The sequence below is a fragment of the Misgurnus anguillicaudatus genome, chromosome 2, assembly GCF_027580225.2.
Source record: "Misgurnus anguillicaudatus chromosome 2, ASM2758022v2, whole genome shotgun sequence".
Taxonomy (NCBI): domain Eukaryota; kingdom Metazoa; phylum Chordata; class Actinopteri; order Cypriniformes; family Cobitidae; genus Misgurnus; species Misgurnus anguillicaudatus.
This window is the reverse complement of record NC_073338.2, coordinates 27,235,040-27,259,735: the sequence shown is the minus strand read 5'-3', so window position 1 is coordinate 27,259,735 and position 24,696 is coordinate 27,235,040. Positions and strand designations below refer to the sequence as shown.

Sequence of the window (24,696 nt, the reverse complement as noted above, 5' to 3'; positions counted from 1 at the left end):
AAAAGTAAACATTTATTAAGACATTAAAACTATATAGTCCACTAATCGTCATCATGAGTCCTAAAACAAGCAATGACATTCATACTATGTTTGCCTATGTGTTTTAGGGAGAAAGAGAAGAGACATGATAAATGGCCAAACATTCGTTCGTGAGTGCGTGCGAGAGAGAGCGAATTATGATTGTCTCCCAGATAAAGCAGATCAAATAACTTATTTCAAGATGTATCACAAACACATTTTTGTCATGTCCTAAAAATACATTCATCCTAGGGCTTATAGTGAACAAAACAAAGATACTGCCAGATGACTCACTGTTGATAAATGGTGGTTAGGGGTGTGACAAGACACTTACCACACAACACAAGACATTAGATGGGTTCACAAGAACAAGACAAGATTTTAACACTTTTTAAGAAACCCTTAATGATGAAACATATCACAAATTTTTTAAATGTTTTAACTAATCTAGGACTGTCTATAAGTAGTATGATGATGATCACCTCATGTGATTTTTTTGTAAATAAAATTAACCTAAGTAGCAATGCCTTTAAAATTACATATTAATGATGAGGCAATAATAGTTTGTTCAAATAAATTATCAAAAATAAGGAAGCATATGGTTTTGACCAAAAATGTTGCAATGTACCGTATAATGTATGTGAATTAGCCATTCTGACCACTTAGTATAGATAACAAGACGTTAGAGCAGCTAACTTCACCTGTGCTTATAATTGTAAAATGTTCATCTGAAGTTGCAGAGCCATTGCAGTTTTATCAACATATTTTGCAAAAAGCTAGTTTGTCAGTGTTTTGTAAAGGGGGTATTTACACTAGCGACATAGCAAAGTGTTTTGAAAGCAGTTCTGCTTACCACAGGTCCACTCACCTCACCATCATCTCTCTGAACACTCTCTGACTGACAGATGCACACTGACACTACTGTACATGCTTGCAGTGAGCCCAAATGGGAGTTTTTAAAAGATGTGATTAGGCCAACCAAATGTCAAATAAAAGAACCGCTAACTGCTGGTTAGATGTCCCATGGGCCGGTCTGTCCAGTAAAAATCCGGTAAAGTTTTCACAAAGACTCAAGCGCCAGTTTTTTAAAAGGAGTGGTCCGTGATGTACGAAAGGGTCGGTCAGATTAAAATAGTATAATATGTAACAAAAAGTACGTCGGCCCAGCGGAAAAATGCCTTTTCTCCTAGATGGCCAGTCCGCCCGTACAGATAATTTTTCTTTTGCATCTGCGGATCTTGTTAACGCAGTCCCTGAATCTCACCGCTAGATGGGGGTATTTCTTGAAAACAGCACTGCTGTGCATAGACCATACGCTGTTTCAAATATATGATGTTTAGCAGCAGTTACATTACGTTAAAGAAATATACAGCTAACTTAATATAATTAACTTAAACAAAAATAAAATATATCCTAAGGTTTAAACAACCTTTTCACACCTAAAAAAACATGTTGCTAGCATTATTCACTCTAACCAGTTTAGCAATGTTATCTTGTTCTTTGTATGATACTAATGTAAAAAAGTATTTTCATGTTTTTTCTTTAATATTAACTGTTCTTCTAGAAGAATTGTATAAAGCTCCTTTTAAAGATTTAAAATTTGAAATAAAATTAATAAAAATTGTAAAAGCATCCCTGTGTTATTATTTTAAATGAAAAATATAAGGGTATAGAGATTTATGCGAATTTTCAGTAAAGCATTTAACAAAGTTTATTAGACGGTAACATTCTTTCAGGAGTCTGTCCAAAGTAGCCTGTGGCACGCAACACTATCCTAACAGAGATCAACCACATTCCTGAACCCCAGGGTCAAAAGGTCAAATAAACACCAGCTTTGTACAATGAACATAACACATGCACTCTTTTGACACACACTCCTCCTTTCTTTTGTGTACTCTCTCTCTCTCTCTCTCTCTCTCTCTCTCTCTCTCTCTCTCTCTCTCTCTCTCTCACACACACACACACACACACACACACACACACACACACGCACACACACACACACGCGCACACACACACACACCCACACACACACACACACACACACAAATAAAGCAATGTTGTACTTTACATGGCACCAAAACTCTCAAAATGACGAAACCCTAAATCTGAGTTCTCAAAACAGTTTAAAAAAGGGGGTTGAGCGAGATTAGCAAATCTATTGAGTGTTGCCTTTTGATTAATTATGTGAACTGCTGACCAAGATCTAAATCTTTTTACATAAGACAGCCATGTCATGTATCAACAGCAAGATGTATAGCCTGCATGACTTTCTCATTGTTTAAAAAATTAAAAAAATATTAGACATCCCTCTTTATACAGGAAATAGCTATGAACCTATGACCTTGTTGCATTGTTTAAAAATTATGAAATGTCACAAAAATACATTTTAATTCTTAGTTTTTTTATGTTTCCTGATCTGTGACCACTTGCTACATAAATTGAGAATTTACTTAATTTACTTCGTTGAATTGTTGCTAAAGTTTTTTTTTCTCTCCTGTTCAGTGCAATTACCTTTGACATTAATTCTACAAACGTGAATGTATTGACCACATTTCTTTTGTTAAAATAATAAAGCCATAGCATCTTGAGCAATTAAATATCTTGTGCATGACTACGGACAAAATTTTCTTTCAGTTGCATATTTTCAGTTTTGTGAAGCATGCCCTAAGGGTCACTGATCTCATTAGGAGCAAAACGCCACATTCTTTCTCCGCGTGCCCAGCAGAGCAGCCCTCGCTGCACTTTGACTTCTTTGCCCAAATAAGGCAACGGATACCATGGCAACCGCGGGCTTCAATGGCTGTGTCAAATCCCCGCGCATCCCCTCACGTACACACACACGCGCGCGTACACCCTCCCTCACAAGCACGCGGCGCGCGCACTCTACTGGACATTGACTCGCGCTGTCTCTTGTCCTCTTGGAGCTCGCGCGACTTTCGCACTTTTTCAACCCAGGTAGGAATTTTCAAATATATTCAGATGAACTGCACGCTAGGTTACATCTCACTCCGTTAGCGATAAGCAAAAATACAATGTTAGCCGAAGTCGCGAGTGAGGTATTTGGCTAAAGCTATGGCTCCACCCCTCCCCCTGCTCGAGCCAGATCGCTGGAGGTTAGGCCGCATGTTTGTTACTGGCGCGCATGAAAAACATGAAATGGGTCATTCAGCTCGCGATCACGTCGAAACCGTGAAACGGGAGCTGTATCGTTATCGATTCGCTCGTTTTAATCAAAGCGCCACGTTAACTGTTACTAGACTTCAAAAGTATGTCCCCATTTCATAACAAACAGAGAGAGCACTTCCTTGAACAAATAGTTTATATTGCATGCAGATATTTTTATACTAACGTTAACGCGTTTTGAACATTAAAAGTTTGTTTTCGTAGACTTTAGACCTAAAATGGTGTTTATAATAGTACGGTAAAAAAAACTATATTTAGGAATTTTACGAAAGTTTACAATAGCAAATACTGTAGTACATTCCGTTTCATGTGGGATTTTTATTTGTGTTTTTTTTTTAATTTGTTCTTTATGTCTTGTTCTGGCTGGAACATTTGAAAGGTCAGGTGTTTTAAAAAAAAATTCGGGGGGAATCTTAGAAGAGTAATAATAAGTTAGAGATAGTGATCAAATACAGTTAAGCTGTGACAAATGCTTGATGATAAGGTTGTTTTGAGTGACTTTTTTCTTTTACAGGTCACCCAATCAACATTTAATGTCTAAATGAGACATTTTCAGAGGTACGACTAAAGAAGCAGCATCAAAATGTAAATATGGTCTGTCAAAAAAGACAAAACAGAATGCACCACCCACTGCCCCAAAACCAAAGTTGACTGACTTTGAAGAGTGCCTCGGACCCATGTCTGAGCATCCATGAATCAAAAGAGACCACAGACAATTGCCGGATCGAAAAGCCTCCATTGCTTTTCTTTTTAGAACACGTAGCTGTCAAGAAACGGGGTCAGCCGAAATTGCTGTCTAGGCCAACAGCATATTGGGTGCTTTTTTCATCTCGGTTGTGCTGATAACTAAGCAATGGCCATGGTGAGAGGGGGCTGGGGAGATCCCAATGGTGATACTAACGGACTTGGAGAGAAGGGTTACCTGAGGGGAGATGAAGAAGATGGTTCACCGCAAGGAGGTGGCAGCGACATGGAGGCTGGGGACGAAGATAAAGGGTGCGTGGTGGACTGTGTGGTCTGTGGTGACAAATCCAGTGGAAAACACTATGGCGTGTTTACCTGTGAGGGCTGCAAAAGTTTCTTCAAGAGGAGCGTCCGACGAAACCTCAATTACACCTGCAGGTGATGAGATTTGCCACTTTGTTTGTGTTATCTTAATACAGTAGGCAATGATACCACTTTTTCCATTATCGATCCGATTTCGATACCAGAATTTTGAGTATCATCCGATACTGCTGTATTTTTTTGTGATCAATTAAAAACTGCACACACACATATTACACACCCAGTGCTTACTGGTACAAACCTATCATTTAAAATGATGAGGCTAAATATATTGTCCTTAATTGCACAAAACTGTCACAGTAATAAAGGCTTTAATGCAGAAGGTTATTGTTGGGAACTTGGGAATGATGTGCTTAAGCATCCTGTCCTTAACGCTTATGCGCATCCCAGGTGCAGAATAATACATTTTTAGCATCCTCTCATGGGAACCATCGTTCCGCAAAGAAAGTTCATAACCATTACAACACAAAGAGAATATATATTTTATGTTTATAGCATCCATCCAACAGTTTACTGAGTCTTTATAAAGTCAGATCTTTAAAATACAGTTATTGTGGGTGTGAATGACGCATTTTATCCAGTCCACTTCTCCAGTGCTTTAACCCAGTAGCGAGTACCACATCAAATTTTCCATGAATTCAATGAATGCGTTTGTTCTTTACATAAAGCCATCGAGTGTATTAAGACTTGGAATATAGTGCACAAAAACGTTTCTGGTGCTTTTATAATATTTTGTACTTTTAATAGCTTGACAGTAACAATCACGGGTAATGCACAGTATCGGGATTGGTCCCGTTAGTCCAATACCCAAATCAGCAAAAAAGGCTTAGGTCGGCCCTGATGCTGATTCCAGGTATCGGATCGGTGCATCCCATCTGAATTATAAGTAAAGAACACGTATACTGGAACCTATATAAATAATGTTTTGTTTTTGAATGTGAAACTTTAAGCTTGTTTTGGTGTCTTTTTCAGATCAAACCGAGACTGCCAGATTGACCAACATCACCGCAACCAGTGTCAATACTGCCGTTTAAAGAAGTGTTTCAGAGTGGGAATGCGCAAAGAAGGTAAATGTTTATCCCGCATCCTTTATATCAGCAGACATTTTTTTCTTCAGTTTATTTCAGGCTCCTGAACTGGAAACATTATCAAGGCACATCTTGTTGAGAAAATGTACAGGTCATAATTTTCATTCATAATTTAAAGATAGGGAAAATGTAATGGTCTTAAACAGGCATGATTTTATATGTAATGGATAACGTATACGCAGCCGGTTGTTATTACAGAAATAAGCCCTGAACAGTGTGATTAGTGCATCACACTAAAGGGGATCGCACACCGGCCGCGCAGCTCAGCGCCGCACAGAGCCGCGCCGTTCTAAAAAATTTGAACACATTGTTTTCTATGAGTATACGCACACCGGCGCCGCCAGGTGGCGCCTGTCTGCGCCGCCCAGCTGTGACTCAGGAAGTTGCTCAAATCCCTGTCCCGCCACTCAAATAGTTTAACATTTCATAACATAATATGTGTCCCAAATCATTAACAATTAACATTGGCTGCTGACGTATATTTTGCATTTTGAAGTAGATGCTATCTGACGAAGCTCGTGCTATTTAATGTGCACTTCCGGTTTACGTGATGAAGACAGAAAAATTAGGTTTTATAAGATGCTGTTGCCTTATTTGAGCTGTTTCTGGATGAGGACAGTCTGCTGACAGCAAGTCATGTTGACAGAGTTCAGGGAAACTTCCCAATGTCAAGTTTAAAAGGGATTTGCGCTAAAGGTGCATGACACCAACACACCCGCACTTCAATAAGTGCTTTATAGATGCGGTTTAAGTGTTTACATGGCCGCATTTTGTGAAGGCATACGAATAGCTGCAATTATGAGCCTAATTGTAATATTTGTATTGAAGTATTGTGTCTACATGAGGTCAGGATTAATCGCAATATTTCCAAAATTCCATTATAATTGGACCATGTAAACGTGGTCAATGAATAATGATAGAATATCAAAAGAACTTGTATATATTCTAGTAGTGTTTGTTGTTAGGGCTGTCACAATGATTAAATAATCGTCTCACCGCAATTATTTGACCTCATCGCAATGATTTCAGATCACCGCAATGATTGCATATCTCTCTAAAAAACACAAGGGGGAGCTGCAGCGCCTGTATAAACGAGACAGTATCATGGTGCTCCTTAACTGACAGGGTAACAAGATACATTGCAAAGCCATTCAATATTTTGAAAAAACTGCCGTAAAGGAAATGCTGCAAAACTTTGATAAACATGTGGTCCATTACTAATATGACCTTAGTAGGATTAACTACTATTTAAGGCTGGTTCTGGTATGGTCAGATTATTTTTTTGATGCATTTTTATTTTTAGTTATTTTTCAGACACTTTATTGTGTTTATTTCTTATGAAGAATTTTTTAGTTTTTGAAAGATATATTCATTAAATAATTACTTTTAAATATGTGATATGTGTATTAATATTAACTGCCAAAAAAATGATTTCATGAACAAACAAAAAAGTATGAGAATTAAATGTCAAAGCAATAAAACGGTCAATTAATCACCATAATCGGCACAATTTATTAGGCAATTAACCGTCAGCCAAATGTCATAACCGTGACAGCCCTATTTGTTGTATTGCGTTATTTTATATGAATTATAATTATTAAAGTAAGTTTAAATCAGTATGGTTTTACTTTTAAGATTACATTTTCTTTGTATGCAAAATAGTCTCTATTTTATGAACTTGAAGTTCACCTAGTAGTCTAAACAACGTGTTTCACCTGCTGCAGACTGTGAGATTTAAGTTGATTTGTGATGTAAGATGTTTGGTTCTCGTTAAATCTGTAGGATATAAGACACAATCTGTAGGAAAGAGTTTATAGCAAAGGTTGTTTTTATTCTTTATTCTGAAAGTCATTGGACTATCACCTGGAACATTTCCTCTTTATCCTGCGAAAGTATTTTTCATGCTTCTGTGTCCTTGTGCGATCAGGATTTAGTTTCTAATCCTTAAGGCCAGTCATCTGACTCAACCAGATGTCCCATGCTGTGGGTTAGCAAAGGACAGTTTGGCGCATCTAACAGATGTTTCACCTACATCATAAATGTGCTTCCCTCTTCCCTCTCTCCCTTTAGCAGTTCAGCGTGGACGCATCCCACCTTCGCATTCCAGTCTCAGCCCATCCACGACTCCAGTTGGCGGTAACGCCGGAAGCGGTGTGACTGAGTTCTACAATGGGCAGCAGGTCTCTGAGCTCATCTCCCAGCTCCTGCGGGCAGAGCCCTACCCCAACAGCCGCTATACCCATCAATACAACCAGCAGATGCAGGGTGGCAGCGGCGGATCCTCCATGGGCATCGACAGCATCTGCGAGCTGGCCGCCAGACTTCTTTTCAGCATCATCGAATGGGCCAGAAACATTCCTTATTTCCCTGAGCTGCCTGTGTCGGAGCAGGTGGCCCTGCTAAGGCTCAGCTGGAGCGAACTGTTTATTCTAAACGCGGCCCAGTCTGCCCTGCCACTGCACATGGCCCCGCTCCTCGCCGCCGCAGGCTTTCACTCCTCTCCTATGTCAGCCGAGAGGGTGGTGTCCTTCATGGACCAGGTGCGTGTCTTCCAGGACCAAGTGGAGAAGCTGACCCGTCTGCAGGTGGATTCAGCAGAGTACAGCTGTCTCAAGGCCATAGCTCTCTTTTCACCAGGTGGGTCAGCTTGAAGTACTTAAGGATTAAACTTTGGAGAATACAAGTTATACTAGCACCATCTACTGGATAAGATGAGCAAGAGACTGCATTGTGAAGAAACCTAAAACATTACAAATCAGGGTTGCAAACTTGTCCCCCTTTGTTAAAATCCACAGTTTTGGATTCAAAATAGGTTTTATTGTGATTCGATATCTGGATACAATTAGTTTTAGAAAATGGGGGAGGGTTGTTTGCCAGGTCAGTCTTTGGACAGGGTCACGGTGAATTAAATTATTACAATCATGTCCAGCTGTTGTGATAACAATGTCAAATCACTAACCTGTATAGCGGGTAATGCTTTACAATCTACAGTCACTTCATTTGCTGCCGAAGTTCATGCAATCTGCACCGACTGAACGCACATACTCAACTCATGAATCAGTGTTCGATATTGTCGAATAGATATATTTCTGTCATACATCTACAAAATCGGCACTAAGCAACAACAGGGTTCCCACTGGTCCTTGAAAGTTTGTGAATCTGGGGGGAAAAAATTCAAGGCCCTGGGAAGTTTTTGAAAATATACATACATAGATACAGGTCATTGAAAGTGCTTGAATCGATGTTATGCAGGAAGTTTTCTGGAAAAAAATCCATATTATTCCCTGTGTAGTGTAGGATAATATCATAAAAATTCTAGACTTTTTAAGCACACATGCTAAACTGTTGACTTTAAATGCTTATATCTTCTTTATGCGAATGTTGATTCATACCAAAATGCTTTTTTGCATAGTTGTGTTTGACACAATAAAATGTCTCAGGTTATGTATGTAACTGCTTTTCCCTGAGAAGGGAACGAGACGCTGTGTCTCCCTTGCCATACTTCCTGCATCCTTGTAATGCCGTCTTTGGCAATATTTCAGATAGCGATATACTTCCTGGCTCCCGCGTCACCATGTCTTTGTCATTAAGCCTCACCATTGGTTGAATTTGATATACACATTCAGACGCACTTACCCCTGGAGGCGACCCCAAAGTGTCACCGCAGTGACACAGCGCGAATTCCCTCGAAAGGGAACTGTAACAATGTATCTTAAAAGGTAACACGATGTAACCTTGCTCTCACTTGAAATGTGTCCCCACATTTGGTCCTTAAATTTGAGGATATTGACCCTGGAAAGTCCTTGAAAGGTCCTTGAATTTGAAGTAAACTAATGTGTGGGAACCCTGAACAAGCAAAGGTGTGCTGGTTTGTTTGCCTTGAAAGGAATGGCGCAAACCCAAGAAATATAATGTGGGATAAGGAAAACCCTAAGTCACGGTAAAATTTGGGGAGTGACAATTGCCTAATGTTGTACAGCGCTACCTCCATTGTGAAAATGCTACTACTTTGTTGATAAAGGTGTAGTGTTGAGCTACAAGTACTTGTGAATAATACTGGTTGCTTTGGTCTCTCTGTGCATTTGTTCTTAGATGCTTGTGGCCTGACAGACCCAGCTCACGTCGAAAGCCTGCAGGAAAAAGCTCAGGTGGCCCTGACCGAGTACGAGCGCATGCAGTACCCCGGACAACCCCAGCGCTTTGGACGGCTGCTACTACGACTGCCCGCTCTTCGAGCGGTGCCCGCCAACCTAATCTCTCAGCTTTTCTTCATGAGGCTTGTAGGAAAAACGCCCATCGAGACACTCATCCGTGACATGCAGCTCTCTGGCAGCTCCATCAGTTGGCCGTACGCTCCAGGACAATAATCGTCAGTCGTGACTACAGAGGCAGTCAACTACCAGAGTACTTTAGCAAATCTCTTCATCATGCATTCAAACCTAACATTGGCTGTGTATTCCAATGCAACGGGGGTCATACTATGGGAATCACTAGTATGTTGCAGATGGCTTGATCTATGTTCTGTGAACTGTTTTAATGATGCAAAGACTTGCCCCAAAACCATTCTTGAAAATTGACTCTATGAAATATTTGAAACCGTTTGTGAGATGCCAGGTACGGCTTAATAGTGAGTTATTTAGTGAAAATTGAAATCTTACAAAGACAGAAAGTGTGTTATTGGAAAAGGCCAACTTTAGAAAAATGTTCTATCTGTTGGGTTTGAACATGAAGGTTACTTTAATGTCATCAAAGTCACTTTGGACTGCCGCTGGGGCCTTGGGCCCTCGTGTACCAGACTATAAAGACATTCCATTCGATCAGAAACACAGTCAGAATTGGAGTTATTTAACGGTCAATTTAAACTTTCGGCTATATTGCATTTCTTTAAAGAAAAGTTGAAATTTGGAAAGAGACCCTTTATATTATTCATTTGGAATAGAGTGTATTTGTTTTATTACAAGACCAGAAGTCTGCTGCATATGTACCTTTTCAGCATTGTTTCAGATGGTTTTTATCCAACGCACATCATACATTTAAAATGTTATAAAATGGATGGCCAATGAAGTAGTCATGTATTTTTCAGATTTGAAACCAGTGAACCTTTTCTATATGGACGTGGTGCTTATCCACATACAGATGACTGTATTTTAGAGTTGATCATGCATGGTTTGTATTCTTCTGTTTTTTTAAAGATAAACTGATAAATGTGTATGTTGACCAAAAAAATACCTCGGTTTAAATGGATGATCCATCATTCTCGGCTGTGTTAATTTTAAAGCGCTGCTCATTTCACACTAAAGAGGAATGATTGGATGTACCTGTCTGTTGTTTGTGTCGCGCGTGCCATTTTTGGCAAGAAAATGGCATTCCCTGTTTTGTCTTTTGTGGAGCAGTGATCTGATGAGCACAGTTGACAGCATGTGGCATTGGCTCTTGTTGTGAGATGTATTTTTTTCTAGCCTTAGCGTACATGACTAATATTACCTCATATTTAGGCCTTGAAACATAGACGGTCTAATATACATAAAACAAAACATGCAATGTGTACAGTTTTCATTTTAATATCTTTGTCTTTTTAAATATTTGTGTATGACCGCTTGAATAAACAAAGGTATCATACATTGACTGTTGTATACGTGAGCATTCCTTTGTTCAGTCACTTTTACAAAAAATACATTTGGGTGTTTTTGTTTTAGAGAATCTTTATATAACAACTGTAGAGACAATATATTATTTGTTTATATTTCACAGGATTACAAACTATTTACAGTAACTTTACAAAACTACTATAGAAAGATGAACTATCCCAATAATATAAGCACTAAAAATAATGCTACAAAAGCAGTTTTACACAAAGAAATCCTGATGATCAGCAAAATTCTCTCTCCTTGGAGGGCCTTTGTCGTAATTTCTGACCAATTGCTTAATGTGAAATAGTTCTTGCCTCAGTTTCTTACATTGATTCTTCTTAGTCTGGTATTCTGGAGACTAAAAAATAAAATAAAGGTATTAGTGATCTACAGAACGAAAAATGTACTCAATTCTAAGAGCCAAAACACTAATAAGATTTGATCTACCCGTTTCAGATCCTTAAGTCGATTATATTCCTCAGCCACAGCCTGTAACAGGAAATATGTCCCGTAAGATCAAAATATATTGTTTGAAGTGAACTAACAGACATTTGAATCGATCTATGCCAAGATCTTGGTACCTACCTGGAACTTAGTGGATTCCTCATGAAGGGTGTCCAGCTCTCGACTGAGTTTATTCATTTGATCGCTGATATCATCCAACTCTGCACAGAGATTCTTGTACACAGCGAGGGTCGTGTCAAATTGTTCCTTGTACTGTTTGCGCTGTTCATCTGTTGTTATCTCTGAATAAGAGCTTAATTCACAAAATTACGGTTACGGAGCACAATAAGGCACCTTGTCCACAGAGAGAAGTACTGAAGAAATGATATATTACAAAAACTCACTTCTCCAACTGATGTGTGTCTAATTCAATAGCCGATTCCCCTCCAGTTGTGTAACCTGTCTCACAGTGAACATCCTGAACATCATAAGTGTCCATTTTATGCGCTGAGGAGCTCAGGTCATCATATTCCTCTACAGGACTGGAGCTCATCCACTGATTCTGGTACAACGGTTCTGGGGAGGATCTGTTCATGTTCTCAGAACATCTTATGAAGAAAAAGCAGTGAAAAGAATAGAAGGCATTTGTGTTAACCAGAAATTCTTGCTCTGGAGATTATTCTTGTTCTGGTTAGTACTGAGTGTACTTACACATTGATTTTATAAGTTCCCTCGCTGTAGACGCTCACTGTTCCTTCAGTGTACGAGGTGAAGCTGTTCTCTGCTTTCAGATTAGGGGTAGCCTTCTCCGATAAAACCACAGTGGGGGTGTATTGAGTGCTTCTCTGGAACAGATCATGCACAACCACAGAACAACATGTTTAATCGATTCTGGTCAGACATTAAGACTGCCGCTGAATGACCAAATCAACAGTATTTAGAGAAGCAGCCCACTTTACTGAAGACAATGGAAGCATCTAACTGCCCTAAACTCATTTTTGGGTCTTGGATAATAGTTACTCAATCATTGTAGATTAAAGGGACACGCCACTTTTTTGGAAAATAGGTTCATTTTCTCAGATCCCCTAGAGTTAAACACCTGATTTCCACCGTCCTGGAATACATTCAGACGATCTCCGGATCTGGCGATACCACTGTTAGCATAGCTTAGCATAATTCATTGAATCCGATTGGACCATTGGCATCGCGCTCAAAAATAGCCGGGGAGTTTCGATATTTTTCCTATTTGAAGCTTGGCTCTTCTGTGGTTGCATTGTGTGCTGGGACTGACGGAAAGTTAAAAGTTGCTATTTTCTAAGCAGATATGGCTATGCTCTCATTCTGGCGTAATAATCAAGGACTTTGCTGCCGTAACATGGCTGCAGCAGGTTCAATGATATTACGCAGTGCCCGAAAATAGTCCCCTTACTTTCAATAGCTAGGGACTATTTTCAGGCACTGCGTAATATCATTGCGCCTGCTGCACCCATGTTACGGCACCAAAGTCCTTGATTATTACGCCACAATGAGAGTATAGTTCATAGCCATATCGGCCTAGAAAATCGCAACTCTTAGTACACGATGTAACTACAGAAGAGTCAAGTTTTAAATAGGAAAAATATCAAAACTCTTTGGTCATTTTGGAGCGCGATGCTAATGGTCTAATCAGAGTCAATGGATTGTGCTAAGCTATGCTAAAAGTGGTACCGCCAGACCCGGAGTTCGGCTGAATGGATCACAAAATGGTAAAAATCAAATGTTTAACTCTAGGGGAGCTGAAAAAATTAGCCTATTTTCAAAAAACGTGGAGTGTCCCTTTAAAAAAGTGTTAAACACACACATACATTTTGCAAAAAAAAATATTTTTTCCTTTTCGATACCTGTACCACTTGACAAAAAGGTAAAAGTATTGGTATTTTCCCTTTAGTCATGTCTTATCTTGCCTAGGGCAGTGGGCAAGCACTGTCACCGATGGTCCTTTAATAGGAAATACACGCTCAATGACCCTGGATGTGAAAACCAGAGCGGAAAACAATTAGAAGTACTTATCATTATAGATACCCATTACAGATATCTCTGAACAATATGGTGTCTTAGGAACCTAAGAGACCACTTAAGATGCTTTGCATTAGACAATACACTAAGACCTTGTATATCCTTCATAACACAATTATCCCATCCTCACACACATGCACGGTTTCCAAAGTTATGCCGTTCTTTAGGAAACGCTCGATTACAGCTACACACAGCCCGTGTATTGTTGTAACAATAACATGCCGCTGACAAATAACATTTCCAGGAAAGTCAAAGCATTTTCCATAAACTTTGAAATGACCCACTGTCGGGAGCGGTGTAAACTCAGAGTGAACCGAACAAGCTTTCCTGACCAGTAATTTATGGACTGCCACAAGGTTCTGTTCTAGGCCCTCTGTTGTTTCAATCTGCATACTGCTCCTTGGCGATATAATAAGACATCATGGGATTAGTTTCCTTTGCTACGCTGAGCACACAAAGTCAAGACCGCAAAACATTGTGCTCAGTACATCACACATTAGATCAATAGGCAGAGATAGCAATCCAGTTGAATGTGTTTTCGACTACCTCTGAATGTGATCGAAAGTGGACAAGCTTAAAACGTTTTACATCATGTTTAGACCTTGTGACCCAGGGGTGTCCACTCCTGCTCCTGGAGGGCCGGTGTCTCTGCAGAGTTTTATTCCAACCCTAATTAAACACCTGATCCAGCTACAGACTAGATACTTTAAGGCAGGTGTGTTGAGGGAAGTTTTAGCTAAACTCTGCAGGACACAGGCCCTCCAGGACCGACTTTGGACACCACTGTTGTGACCCATCGTCTACTTGTGATCCAATCGACAAAAATGCATCTTAATACCAGGTGTAAACAGGGCCTATATTAAATACACATCTCTATAGCCAAGATTGTTATACTCCAGCTGCATCACATTAAACACAAATGATTATATTTGATTAAAATGTTATGAACAATAGCTATGCTAATTATTTGTTGCCTGCTTTTGTGTCTCTAATAGAAACTACGCTACGCTCCAGTTTATCCAACCTCTTTTCAAGATTACAGATATTCCAACATCTAAGAGATGATGATAGCCCTTCCCCCCACAGGGACTTAAAATGACAGCTCTGGATCATCACAGAAACGGTCAAATATCATAATATCCTTTATGATCACCTATCATTGCAATAATATACACAATTAATTTTGCTAACTGTAAACACAAAAAATTATAGTATCTATCAACTTTATTTTGTAACATGAACATGCATTTTCTGTAAAGCAGCTCTAAAGGGGACATTCCACAAGACGTTTTTAAGGTATTAAATAAATCTTTGATGTCCCCAGAGTACATATGTGAAGTTTTAACTCAAAATACCATATAGGTAATTTATTGTGACATGTTAAAGTAGGCACTTTATGGGCTCTATCTTACACCCGGCGCAATGCAGCGCAATGCGCAACGCAAGTGTCTTTTGCTAGTTTCCACCCTGCGCAATTATAATTTTCACGTTTAGCGCCGCGTTGTTTAAATAGCAAATGCATTTGCGCCCCCTTTTGCGCCCATGGGCGTTCTGGTCTGAAAACGAGGTGTGTTCAGGCGCATTGTTGGCGCGTTGCTATTTTAAGGCAACTAAAATAGACTACGCCATTGACCAACAAAAACCTGGTCTAAAGTCTAAAGTCTCTCTCTCTCTCTCTCTCTCTCTCTCTCTCTCTCTCTCTCTCTTGCACTAAGGTAATTAATCCTCATCTTCAACCTTTAGAAATACCATTAAAACGACAAGTTATAAGATTGTAGGCTACTGTTTGTGTTTGAGGGAATACAAACGCATCGTGCTGTCAGTCATTCTTTCTCTCTGTCTCTCGCACTCGTGAGGCCGCGTCATGGTTGGATAGCGCAGATGAAGGGGCGGTATCATTATAATAAGATCCCCTTAATACGTCATGGGGGGAGCGAAATCTGAATGACCTTTATATTCACATGCTTGCAGAGAGAGCCTTACCAAAACAAAGTTACAGGGTTGCTATTTTTCATGTTTTCTGGGTTGGTAGAAGCACTGGGGACCCCGATTATAGCACTTTAACATGGAAAATGTCCCCTTTAAGACAACTGTGCACTGTTAAAAGCCCTATACAAATAAATGTGAATTTAATTGAGATGGAGTAATTCATCTTTGGAATATCAAATCAATAAAATAATGTTGTTAAGAGTGCATGAAAATTATAATTTCTCTGTATAAAAATTTAGTAACTTTGTATTTCTAATAATTACACCACATGCTATTGCTATCATACTGTAAACAGAAGTGCATTTTAACAACAAAAATCTGATAGTGTTACCCAAGCTGCCATCAGTTTTTTAAGAAATGCTAACAGGGAATGGCATGAATGCACTATCCTACAATTAAAAACATTGTTTGCGACTGTTCAGCAGGCCCGAGTTGCTCACTGACCTTTATTCAGGTATATAAAGTAGATTATAAATGATTAACCACAAAAACAGTGCATATCATAAGACTGATTTCATTGCATGTCACTGGTAGTTAATTAAGTAGCAATTTCAATAATGTTGCCAGTTATTCTGGTTCACTAAACCTGTGTTTTTTAGTACAGGTCTATTAAAACATGTTCATGTTCTGTTTGCCAAACAGTCTGAACCTCAAAGGGATTTTAGTCCCTTGCACATAATCACTAGCGTAAAACCAGAGTGGTTGTGTTGAAGGAAGCAGCTTAGTCATAACACCTCTTCAAAACATATATCTGTACTGTACTGTATAAAAGTTTCCTGTAGTGTCATATCTGTAATTAAATAATACTGTACAATACATGAAACATGCACGATGCATTATACAATGCACTTTACACCAGAAATGTGGATTGATCTCCTACTGCATGCTTTGGTTGCATACCAGATTAGGAGTTAATAATCCGTTTTAAGAAGTTTTAAGGCCTAAGTACTGTAAAAATGATATATCAATATATTTCTATATGAAGTTTATATTTATTTATATGTTACTTAACAAATGAAGGTAAACAATTTTAACTTGTTTTTCTAAATTATGTCAACTTATCACAAGTCAAAATTTTAAAAAGTAGGTTGTATTGACTTGCATAATTAAAATTTTAAGTGCACTTTAAAAAGTAAAAGTTGGATCAACTTAAAAAAAAATACTTCAATTGGTAACTCCTAAAATCTGAAATTTTTTCAACTTAAAATTCCTCACTTAATAAAAAAAATACTTTTTATTAAATATATTTAAATATATATAAAATATACAGTACTATGCAAAAGTCTTAGGCCACCATGCCAGAATTAGATTTTGCAATGTTATAGTGATCATATAGTGGTTATAGTGGTGATGGCGCAGTGGATAAGAGACATGCCTTTGGTGTGAGAGACCCGGGTTCAAATCCACTGTGATACACCATGGTGTCCATGAGCAAGACACTTAACCCCTAGTTGCTCCAGAGGCATGCGACCTCTAACATATATAGCAATTGTAAGTCGCGTCAGCTAAATGAATAAGTAAATGAATGAGTAATAAAATACAGGAAATGTGTATATAGTATTAAAAATGTAAACTGATGTGTCAAGTTTTTTAGGGTAAACTCCCCTTCCACTTGAGCAATAACAGGAAACTGCAGGATCTCTTTAGCCTAAATAAAATTAAATCCTAATTTCTAATTTTAAAGAAATTAGTTTTTTTTAACTTCATTCTGCTCAAAAACGCTCAACAGCTGTTAAGTGCCAAGAGAGGTCACACTAAACGATTCCTAAAGAATTTTTCCTTTATTTTCTGTTTGTATCTTAATAAAATAGATTGAAAAATAAATATGGATGGACATTAAAACTTCTAAAACAACAAGTCTGCCTAAGACTTTTGCACAGTAGTGTATATAAACATTTTCAACTTAAAATTTTCACTTAAAGTGAGTGTGTATCAATAATAAACTTGTACTTATAAACTCACCCAGTCTTGTGAATTCTGGCTCCTGACTGTTCCTAGGATAGGTGGCTCCTCCCAGTAGATATTAGTTTTACCATGACGCCATATTTTGCTTCGAGTCTTATAGGCAAAATAGGCAGCAACCATAAGAGCAACCATGACAAACAGCCCACAAACGAGTGCAACAGCCTAGTTAATGAAAAAACAATAACCGTTTAATGTTACAGTGATGACACATGTATAGAACAGGTATTTCTCTACATACTGACCTCCTCAGGATCCATAAAGCAGTAATGATAGAGATATCGATTAAATGAAGGGTATGCACCGGGGAAACCTGTGCCTGCTCCAGCACTGATGCTGGGTGTCCCTAATGAAGTCTGACACATCATCAGGATGGGATTGTATAAAATGCTTTGTGAACTCTGCGCTGTGGGATTGACCCCTATCACGAATATGATGTCTATAATACCCTGAAGAACAGCCAAAACCACATCCACCACCAAAACTGTCAAATAAAAAGTTTTTCCACGCACGCACCATACCTTAGAGAAACTGACCACTAGGATGGCTAAAGACGCGATGAAATTAATGGCTGCCATTGAGATCATGGCTGATTTTGCAGAGTATGGTGTCATATAGGAGCTCTGATAGCCGTAGGCTCCTCCGTAGTACCCCGTCCCGATGCCAACGCCCGCTCCAAAGCCCCCAGATCCACCAACGTAAGCCCCAAGGCTGCCTTCATAGCCATGCATATCCCAAACCAGAGTGGAAGCGACGCAGGCGAAAATAACGAAACAGAGCAATGCGGTCAATCCCTCCATAGTCTTCACGATGCCAGGTGGCGAGAACCATCTGTAGAAATGCTGAGGGCTTCCCTCCACATGAGGACCATCAGGCACTGAAGAGTATAATCCATATTCGCTCCTTTGCGAGTAGAAACTTCGGGATGTGTACATGTTTGATGGGGCAACGTAGTGTGGGCTGTATTGAGGTGGGCTGTCATACTGCTGGGCTTCAAACATGATTCAACCAAGAACCTGAATGAAAAATTAGATTCAATCAGATCATCTGGAAAGACTTACATCTGCAAATATACATGTATTTGTGTATTGGACAGATGCTTACAGTGCATTTAAGGTGTACACAATTTGGAAAACTTGCATGTCTTTGGGATTGTGCACTAAAAATATGAAACATTCACTGCAACTCTTCTGCTCTCAATTAACACCCAAATTTTCTAAAGTATCAACCGGTAAATGATGTGACCCCAATATTTAGCCTACTGTTCCTGTTCAATCTCAGATTTGTCTCTGCTGTAAAATTAAGACAGAACACACTTAACCCAAAACATTTTCAGTCACCAGATCTAAGCATCATCCCCTTTATTAGTCTCGTACTGCAATTCAGATGAGACGTCTGAATAATTCAGAGAAACATGAGCAGATGCAGTCCATCGGGATTTTCACTACACTCTCTTCATCACATTACTGTTGCGTCCTCCATATGAAATATACATTCATTATATGTAAATAACAGACAAGAGGAGATACCCTGCTAACAGCAATATTTTTATTACTCTCATGCTATTAGTTAATAATGCTGTGGGTCAGAGAGGGTGAGCTGCACACCTGTGGTTACTTAAAACGAATGAATAAATAATTCAAGAGCTGAAAATCAACCGTGGCAGCTTAGCATGGACTCAGTGCATGTTTATAGGAAAGATTTTATTTTTGTACAATTGGTAGGAGAGAACATTTGTTACATTTAACAAAATAAGCAGTTAATATTTAAAATTCGTATTCGTAAAGGATCTGAGAGCTGCAATCACATAAATTAAATTGTTATTATATAAGTAAAGTGTGTATTCAGTCTTTACGTATGTGACCCTGGACCACAAAACCAGTCATAAGGGTCAGTTTTTTGAAATTGAGAATTATACATCACCTGAAAGCTGAATAAATAAGCTTTTCATTGATGTATGATTTGTAGGATAGGACAATATTTGAAAATCTAGAATCTCGGAGTGCAAAAAATATTAAGGAAATCTCTATTGAAGTTGTCCAAATGAAGTCCATAGCAACACATATTACTAACGATAAATACTTTTTTATATATTTACAGTGGAAAATGTATAAAATATCTTCATGGAACACGATCTTTACTTAATATCCTAATGATTTTTGCCATTTAAAAAAAAATCAACAATTTTGACCCATATATCCATGCTATGACTCAGGGTCACATGTTTGCAATGTCGTCATTCTACTGTAAATGTCTATAAGTTTTAGTAAATAACATAAAAACATGTAACTTACCAAAAACAATTATGGTCACAGGAATTGTCCTTGTTTAGTGTAGTCCAACTTTGCTTGATAGTTTTCCGTTAAGTAAGGTTTGCCGTCTGAGTTATTCCCTTGATGTGAATACCTGAGACAGCTGACTCACAATAGTGACTTATGGAAGAGCAGGGCCTGAAACCGTAAACCCTATCCACCTGTTGCTACTGACACAGTTCTTAATAGCTTCTCAGCGAGTCGAAAGAACAAGAAGTTGGATTAATGATTGCCAGATTAACATCTGCAGTAGTTCCCAAGAGTCTGTATGCTGAACTGGCACCTGAACACATTTCATGCTTGTAATGTCTTCTTACATAAGACAAGGTAAGATTTTTTCACTTGTAATATGATACGAACATTGCCATTTCCTGTTTACTTTACAATTAACAATTAAAAAAAGAGAAAAAAATTTGGTGTAATACTGTAGACAAAAAGTATATTGTTATAAAAAAATATATATGCGGTATATACATTTATGGACTGGTTTAAAGCACAACATTTATAATTTTTCAGTAATGTGTAATTTGTAAACTAAAAAAAAAATGTAAGCAAACAACCAAAAAAAAAACATAATCACTGTAAGAGTAATAAATTCGATTTTTTTGTTTAGTAATTTCTATCATTTATCTGGTCATAAATACGAATCCTCATCTTGATGTGACTTAGTTTTGCTTTCAGATATTCACACCGTTCCTTTTTCTCCAGGAAGTATGGATCCTTGCACATAAAAGTCACATAAACAACATTAAATCATTTCTCTTGTACTACACATTAATTCTCTAAAAATTAAGATCGACAGTTACTTACATTCCTTTTTCCTTCATATACTTTCAACAAGTCTTTGATCCTCCTATGCTCCTATTCCAACATAAAACAGCCATTAAAATAATGGGAAAACTTGAAAACACAGATTTTTTAAATTATTTGAAGAAAGGTCTTACCGCAGGATTACTCGGGTTGTTGAGGAGTTGGCTCATTGTGTTGTCTAACTCTTGAAACTTCATTAAAGTGGCTGTGATCTCCATGTGTAGTTCTTTGTACTCCTGGTATTGGTCATTAAAGACCGCTTTGTATTGCTCTCTGTCCTCTACTGAATGTATTTCAGGATACTTTCTGAAAAATAAATATAAAATAATCAATTGTGATCGTTTAGCTTTTTAACTCTAACACGCACTGTAAAAGTAAAAGCTGCTCTACTTAAAAACTTACTTCAATTGGTAATATCTAAATACGTTTTATAAACGTAAATTTTCCCATTTCAAGTGAAAAATCTAAGCTAATTTTTTTAATGAATATAATTGGCAACTAAAATATAGAAACATTTTCAACTTAAATGTAAAATAAAAATTTAAGTTGAAAAAAATACAAATGTTTAGGTGTTACCTATTAAAGTGATTTTTTAAGTTGATCCAACTTTTACTTTTTACAGTGTATATCAAACACAAATTCCTTTGGTTTTTATCTCGATTTAGATTCTCCAATGGCAGTATTATCAAAACAACACCACATGACATCACACACAAATCTTTAAGTTGCCAACTTGTATATGCTCATTAAAAAATATAGTCCCCTTAAAATATTTACGTCTGTTTGCCCTAAATATATTACTTATATTCAGTGTTGGGGAAAGTTACTTTTAAAAAGTAATGCATTACAATATTAAGTTACTCCCCAAAAAAGTAACTAATTGCATTACTTTTCATGGAAAGTAATGCTTACGTTACTTTTGCGTTACTTTTTCTTACTTGGCTGAGGCTTGATCTCTTTCAGGCCTTGCAGGTGTTTTTTATGATCACAAGAAAATCAAGCTCTTACGGAGCCCCTAAGGGGACATGGAGCAAAAATTAAATAAAGTTTAGTTTCGTGAGCGCACTTGAAACTATCGCGTGCACACGTGAAACTATCGCATTTAGTTTTTTACTAGAATGTTACCTTAGGGGCTCGGTAAGCTCTGGCCTGCCATCTCCGTTTCTGACTCAAACATACAAGTGCGTAATTCTACGTTAATATGTTCAGTTAAATTCAGTACATTATTTTATTTTTAAACTGAATTAATTAAAACTCGCATTACTTTCAAAAAAGTAACTCAAAAATGTATGTGTACATTTACAAAGTAATGCGTTGCTTTACTTGCTACTTCAGAAAAGTTATATTATTACGTAATGCGCGTTACTTGTAATGCGTTACCCCCAACACTGCTTATATTTTTTAGAACAGAAATACACCATGTACACAAATACGAACATGATATAATCAGCGATGACTTTGGGTTTAGGGATGTGTCCTATTGGAATAGCACCAGTTAAAATCTCTGGTACTTCGGCTCTCTCTGAGGTATGTGGCTCCTTGCTCTCCATCAGAAAGCTTTGGTCCATTTCATCTTTAAATAAAATTTTCTTGGATCTAGGCAAGGAACTGCCCATATTGGATGTGGATTCCAGAGTCTTGTGCTGTACCTGAAAGATTATAGTAACAGTTGGAAGTCATAGTAGTAGTAGTAGTCACACAATGAAATGATGTGGTTTAAGAAAAGTGCATTTTATGCTCCATTAAAAATATGAACAAGAAGGTTTACCTGGCAGTTTACCTTGCTTGTCAAAGCCTCTCTCTGACGACGAGCAGCTTCGTGCCTCCACATTCTGAGACATACCATAAAGCTTATTAGGTACACGATCATGTTAATGAATATAAACGCCGCTCCAGCCATCTGACCGCCCTCTACTCGACAGAGGTTAGAAAGGATGGGGTTGATCCCGATGGTCATGAAGCAAAGTCCACCACGATTGAGATCGTTCACATAAACAATGCCAGCTGCCATGTACAACAGAAAAATGACCAGATTCATTATGGCCTCTGTAAGAGGCCACCATTTGGAATCCAGCAAGATAGTTCGGTAATACATCGTCAGCCCCAAAACTAGAAGAATGATAGTCAATATCCATGCAAATCCAACTACTACCAACACCAAAGGTGTCATGGGTCTATTGTATCCTTGCATATTACCCACTGAGCTGTAAAGATTTGACCACTCACTGTCTCTCTGAACATAAGAACATACGCAAGCAAAAACCATCCCACCAAAAAGAAGTTCAAGGCCAGCGAGCAGTCTTAAAAGACCAGGCCAAGACTTTAGGTAGGAGTATTTTAACTTGTACACCTCTAGTTTCTCAGCATAATACTCGGCTGGGTGAATACTGGTCAGTTCAGATTCAGCAAGGGTGTTGTACATTTGTCCTGTTGAATCAGGAGGGGAATTTGGCTTGATATCTCCAGGAATTGCATTCTGAGCATCCCAGTGTTTTCTGTATGGCAAAGGAGTAACAGGTGGACTACACCTTGTCCCGTTGGGTAGTATTTTAATCTCCCCTGAACAGGAGGAATGTGATTCAGAATCAGTCTTCTTCCATCTCTTAAAGAGATCAGCCAAGGGTTTCATTAAGACACTTTTTTTTGTCTTCTCAGTTTCCTCCTTGGCTGAAAAACTATTTGGTATATAAGGAAAGTAGCTCAAGTCCTCAAAGCTGTCATCAGATTGAATTTTACAAAGAGCTCCCTCGCCATGTGCTCTGTTAACATCTTCACTTTGTAAAGATGAGACCTCATTACTACTCTGGTCCATCATAGTGCTTTGGATGATATCACAACCTTCTGCTGTTAACTTCTTATAAGGTATCCTACAAAATAAAAAATAAATATAAAGAAAATACACATTTGGTAGCTACGTTTAACCAAAAAACCTAGCAATTTAATAAGCTACAATTTTTTTACAGTGTTTTTCAAATTAATCAAACCACCACACTTTGTCATCCTAGCACCAGTTTTCCAGTTTCTCTATTAAAGGGGACATTTCACAAGACAATTTTAAGATGTAAAATAAATCTTTGGTGTCCCCATAGTACAAACATGAAGTTTTACCTCAAAATATCATATAAATAATTTATTATAGCATGTTACAATTGACACTTTGTAGGTGTGAACAAAAATCTGCAGTTTTTGGTGTGTCCTTTAAAATGCAAATGAGCTGATCTCTGCACTAAATAGCAATGTCGTGGTTGGATAGTGCAGATTAAGGGGTGGTTATCCCCTTCTGACATCACGAGGGGAGCCAGCTTTCAATGAGTTATTTTTTCACATGCTTGCAGAGAATGGTTTACCGAAACTAATGTACTGGGTTATTCTTTTTCATATGTTCTAGGTTGCTAGGAGCAATGGGGACCTGATTATAGCACTTAAACATGGAAAAAGTCAGATTATCATGATATGTCCCCTTTAAATATCTCTTAAATATCCCCTAAATGTTAATGTAAACAGTGAAGTCAAGTAAAGTAAAATAGTGTCAAATGTTGTTTTTATTTGCTTTTTAAAGTTCTCAAGTCTATCCATCAGGTAGCATACTGCTAAACAGTAGCTATGCCGTTTCCGATTATCAGCTGAAAGGAAGTTGTAGGCTACTTTGTTCTCCCAAACATTCACCCAGTAAAACGTTTCAAGAACACTACCCCTGAAGCACAAGTGACATCACAACATTTAACACAAGTCCTTACCTTATTAGCAGAGCAGGCTAGCTTGCAGTGAGTTTGTATGGCTAGGTACAAAATGGCTACAGAATCTAAATAAATGACGATAAAAACCTGACTCGGTGTCTGTAATAAGCTGGCGCAGAGTTTAAACATTAAACCCGCAGAGTCTGCTGCCAATGGTAATAACAATCAAAGATCTACAGCCAATCCCTGGTCTTCATATCAATATTTATTCCAGAAACCTTAAATTGTCGTTTTGCAAAACTATTGTGTTTACTTCAAAGATTTAAACGTATTGTTTAATACTTTGTCGTGTGACTGCTGTGTTTTTGTTGTGTTGTTTGAGGATTGATCAGTAGAGGGCAGTAGCAGAGTAACGTTGTAGCCTAACTCACATGCTTTCGTCATGCATCTGTGTCAGCTA

The 24,696-nt window shown here is 38.1% G+C and overlaps 2 protein-coding genes across 4 annotated transcripts; one reads left to right on the top strand and one right to left on the bottom strand.

Annotated features, from left to right (window-relative positions):
- Positions 1-2,818: 2,818 nt before the first annotated feature.
- On the top strand, positions 2,819-10,982 carry nr2f6a (nuclear receptor subfamily 2, group F, member 6a). Of its 3 annotated transcripts, none has more exons than XM_055202229.2 (5): positions 2,819-2,976; positions 3,719-4,326; positions 5,242-5,336; positions 7,431-7,994; positions 9,450-10,982. In XM_055202229.2, the coding sequence occupies exons 2-5, from the start codon at positions 4,058-4,060 to the stop codon at positions 9,722-9,724; spliced, it is 1,203 nt and encodes a 400-aa protein (XP_055058204.1). In that variant the 5' UTR covers positions 2,819-2,976; positions 3,719-4,057; the 3' UTR covers positions 9,725-10,982. The 3 variants fall into 3 exon arrangements, with proteins under 3 accessions (XP_055058204.1, XP_055058202.1, XP_055058203.1); XM_055202227.2 differs by having other exon boundaries at positions 7,428-7,994; XM_055202228.2 differs by lacking the exon at positions 2,819-2,976 and adding an exon at positions 3,040-3,287 and having other exon boundaries at positions 7,428-7,994.
- Positions 10,896-24,505, bottom strand: LOC129443392 (uncharacterized). The gene is given in 13 exon segments (XM_073858246.1): positions 10,896-11,345; positions 11,435-11,476; positions 11,573-11,744; positions 11,836-12,039; positions 12,143-12,276; positions 17,438-17,602; positions 17,683-18,453; positions 20,365-20,469; positions 20,560-20,610; positions 20,694-20,865; positions 21,997-22,208; positions 22,328-23,426; positions 24,297-24,505. Coding segments are annotated over 12 exon segments (3,216 nt in total). The 5' UTR covers positions 23,375-23,426; positions 24,297-24,505; the 3' UTR covers positions 10,896-11,204.
- Between the last annotated feature and the right edge of the window lie 191 nt (positions 24,506-24,696).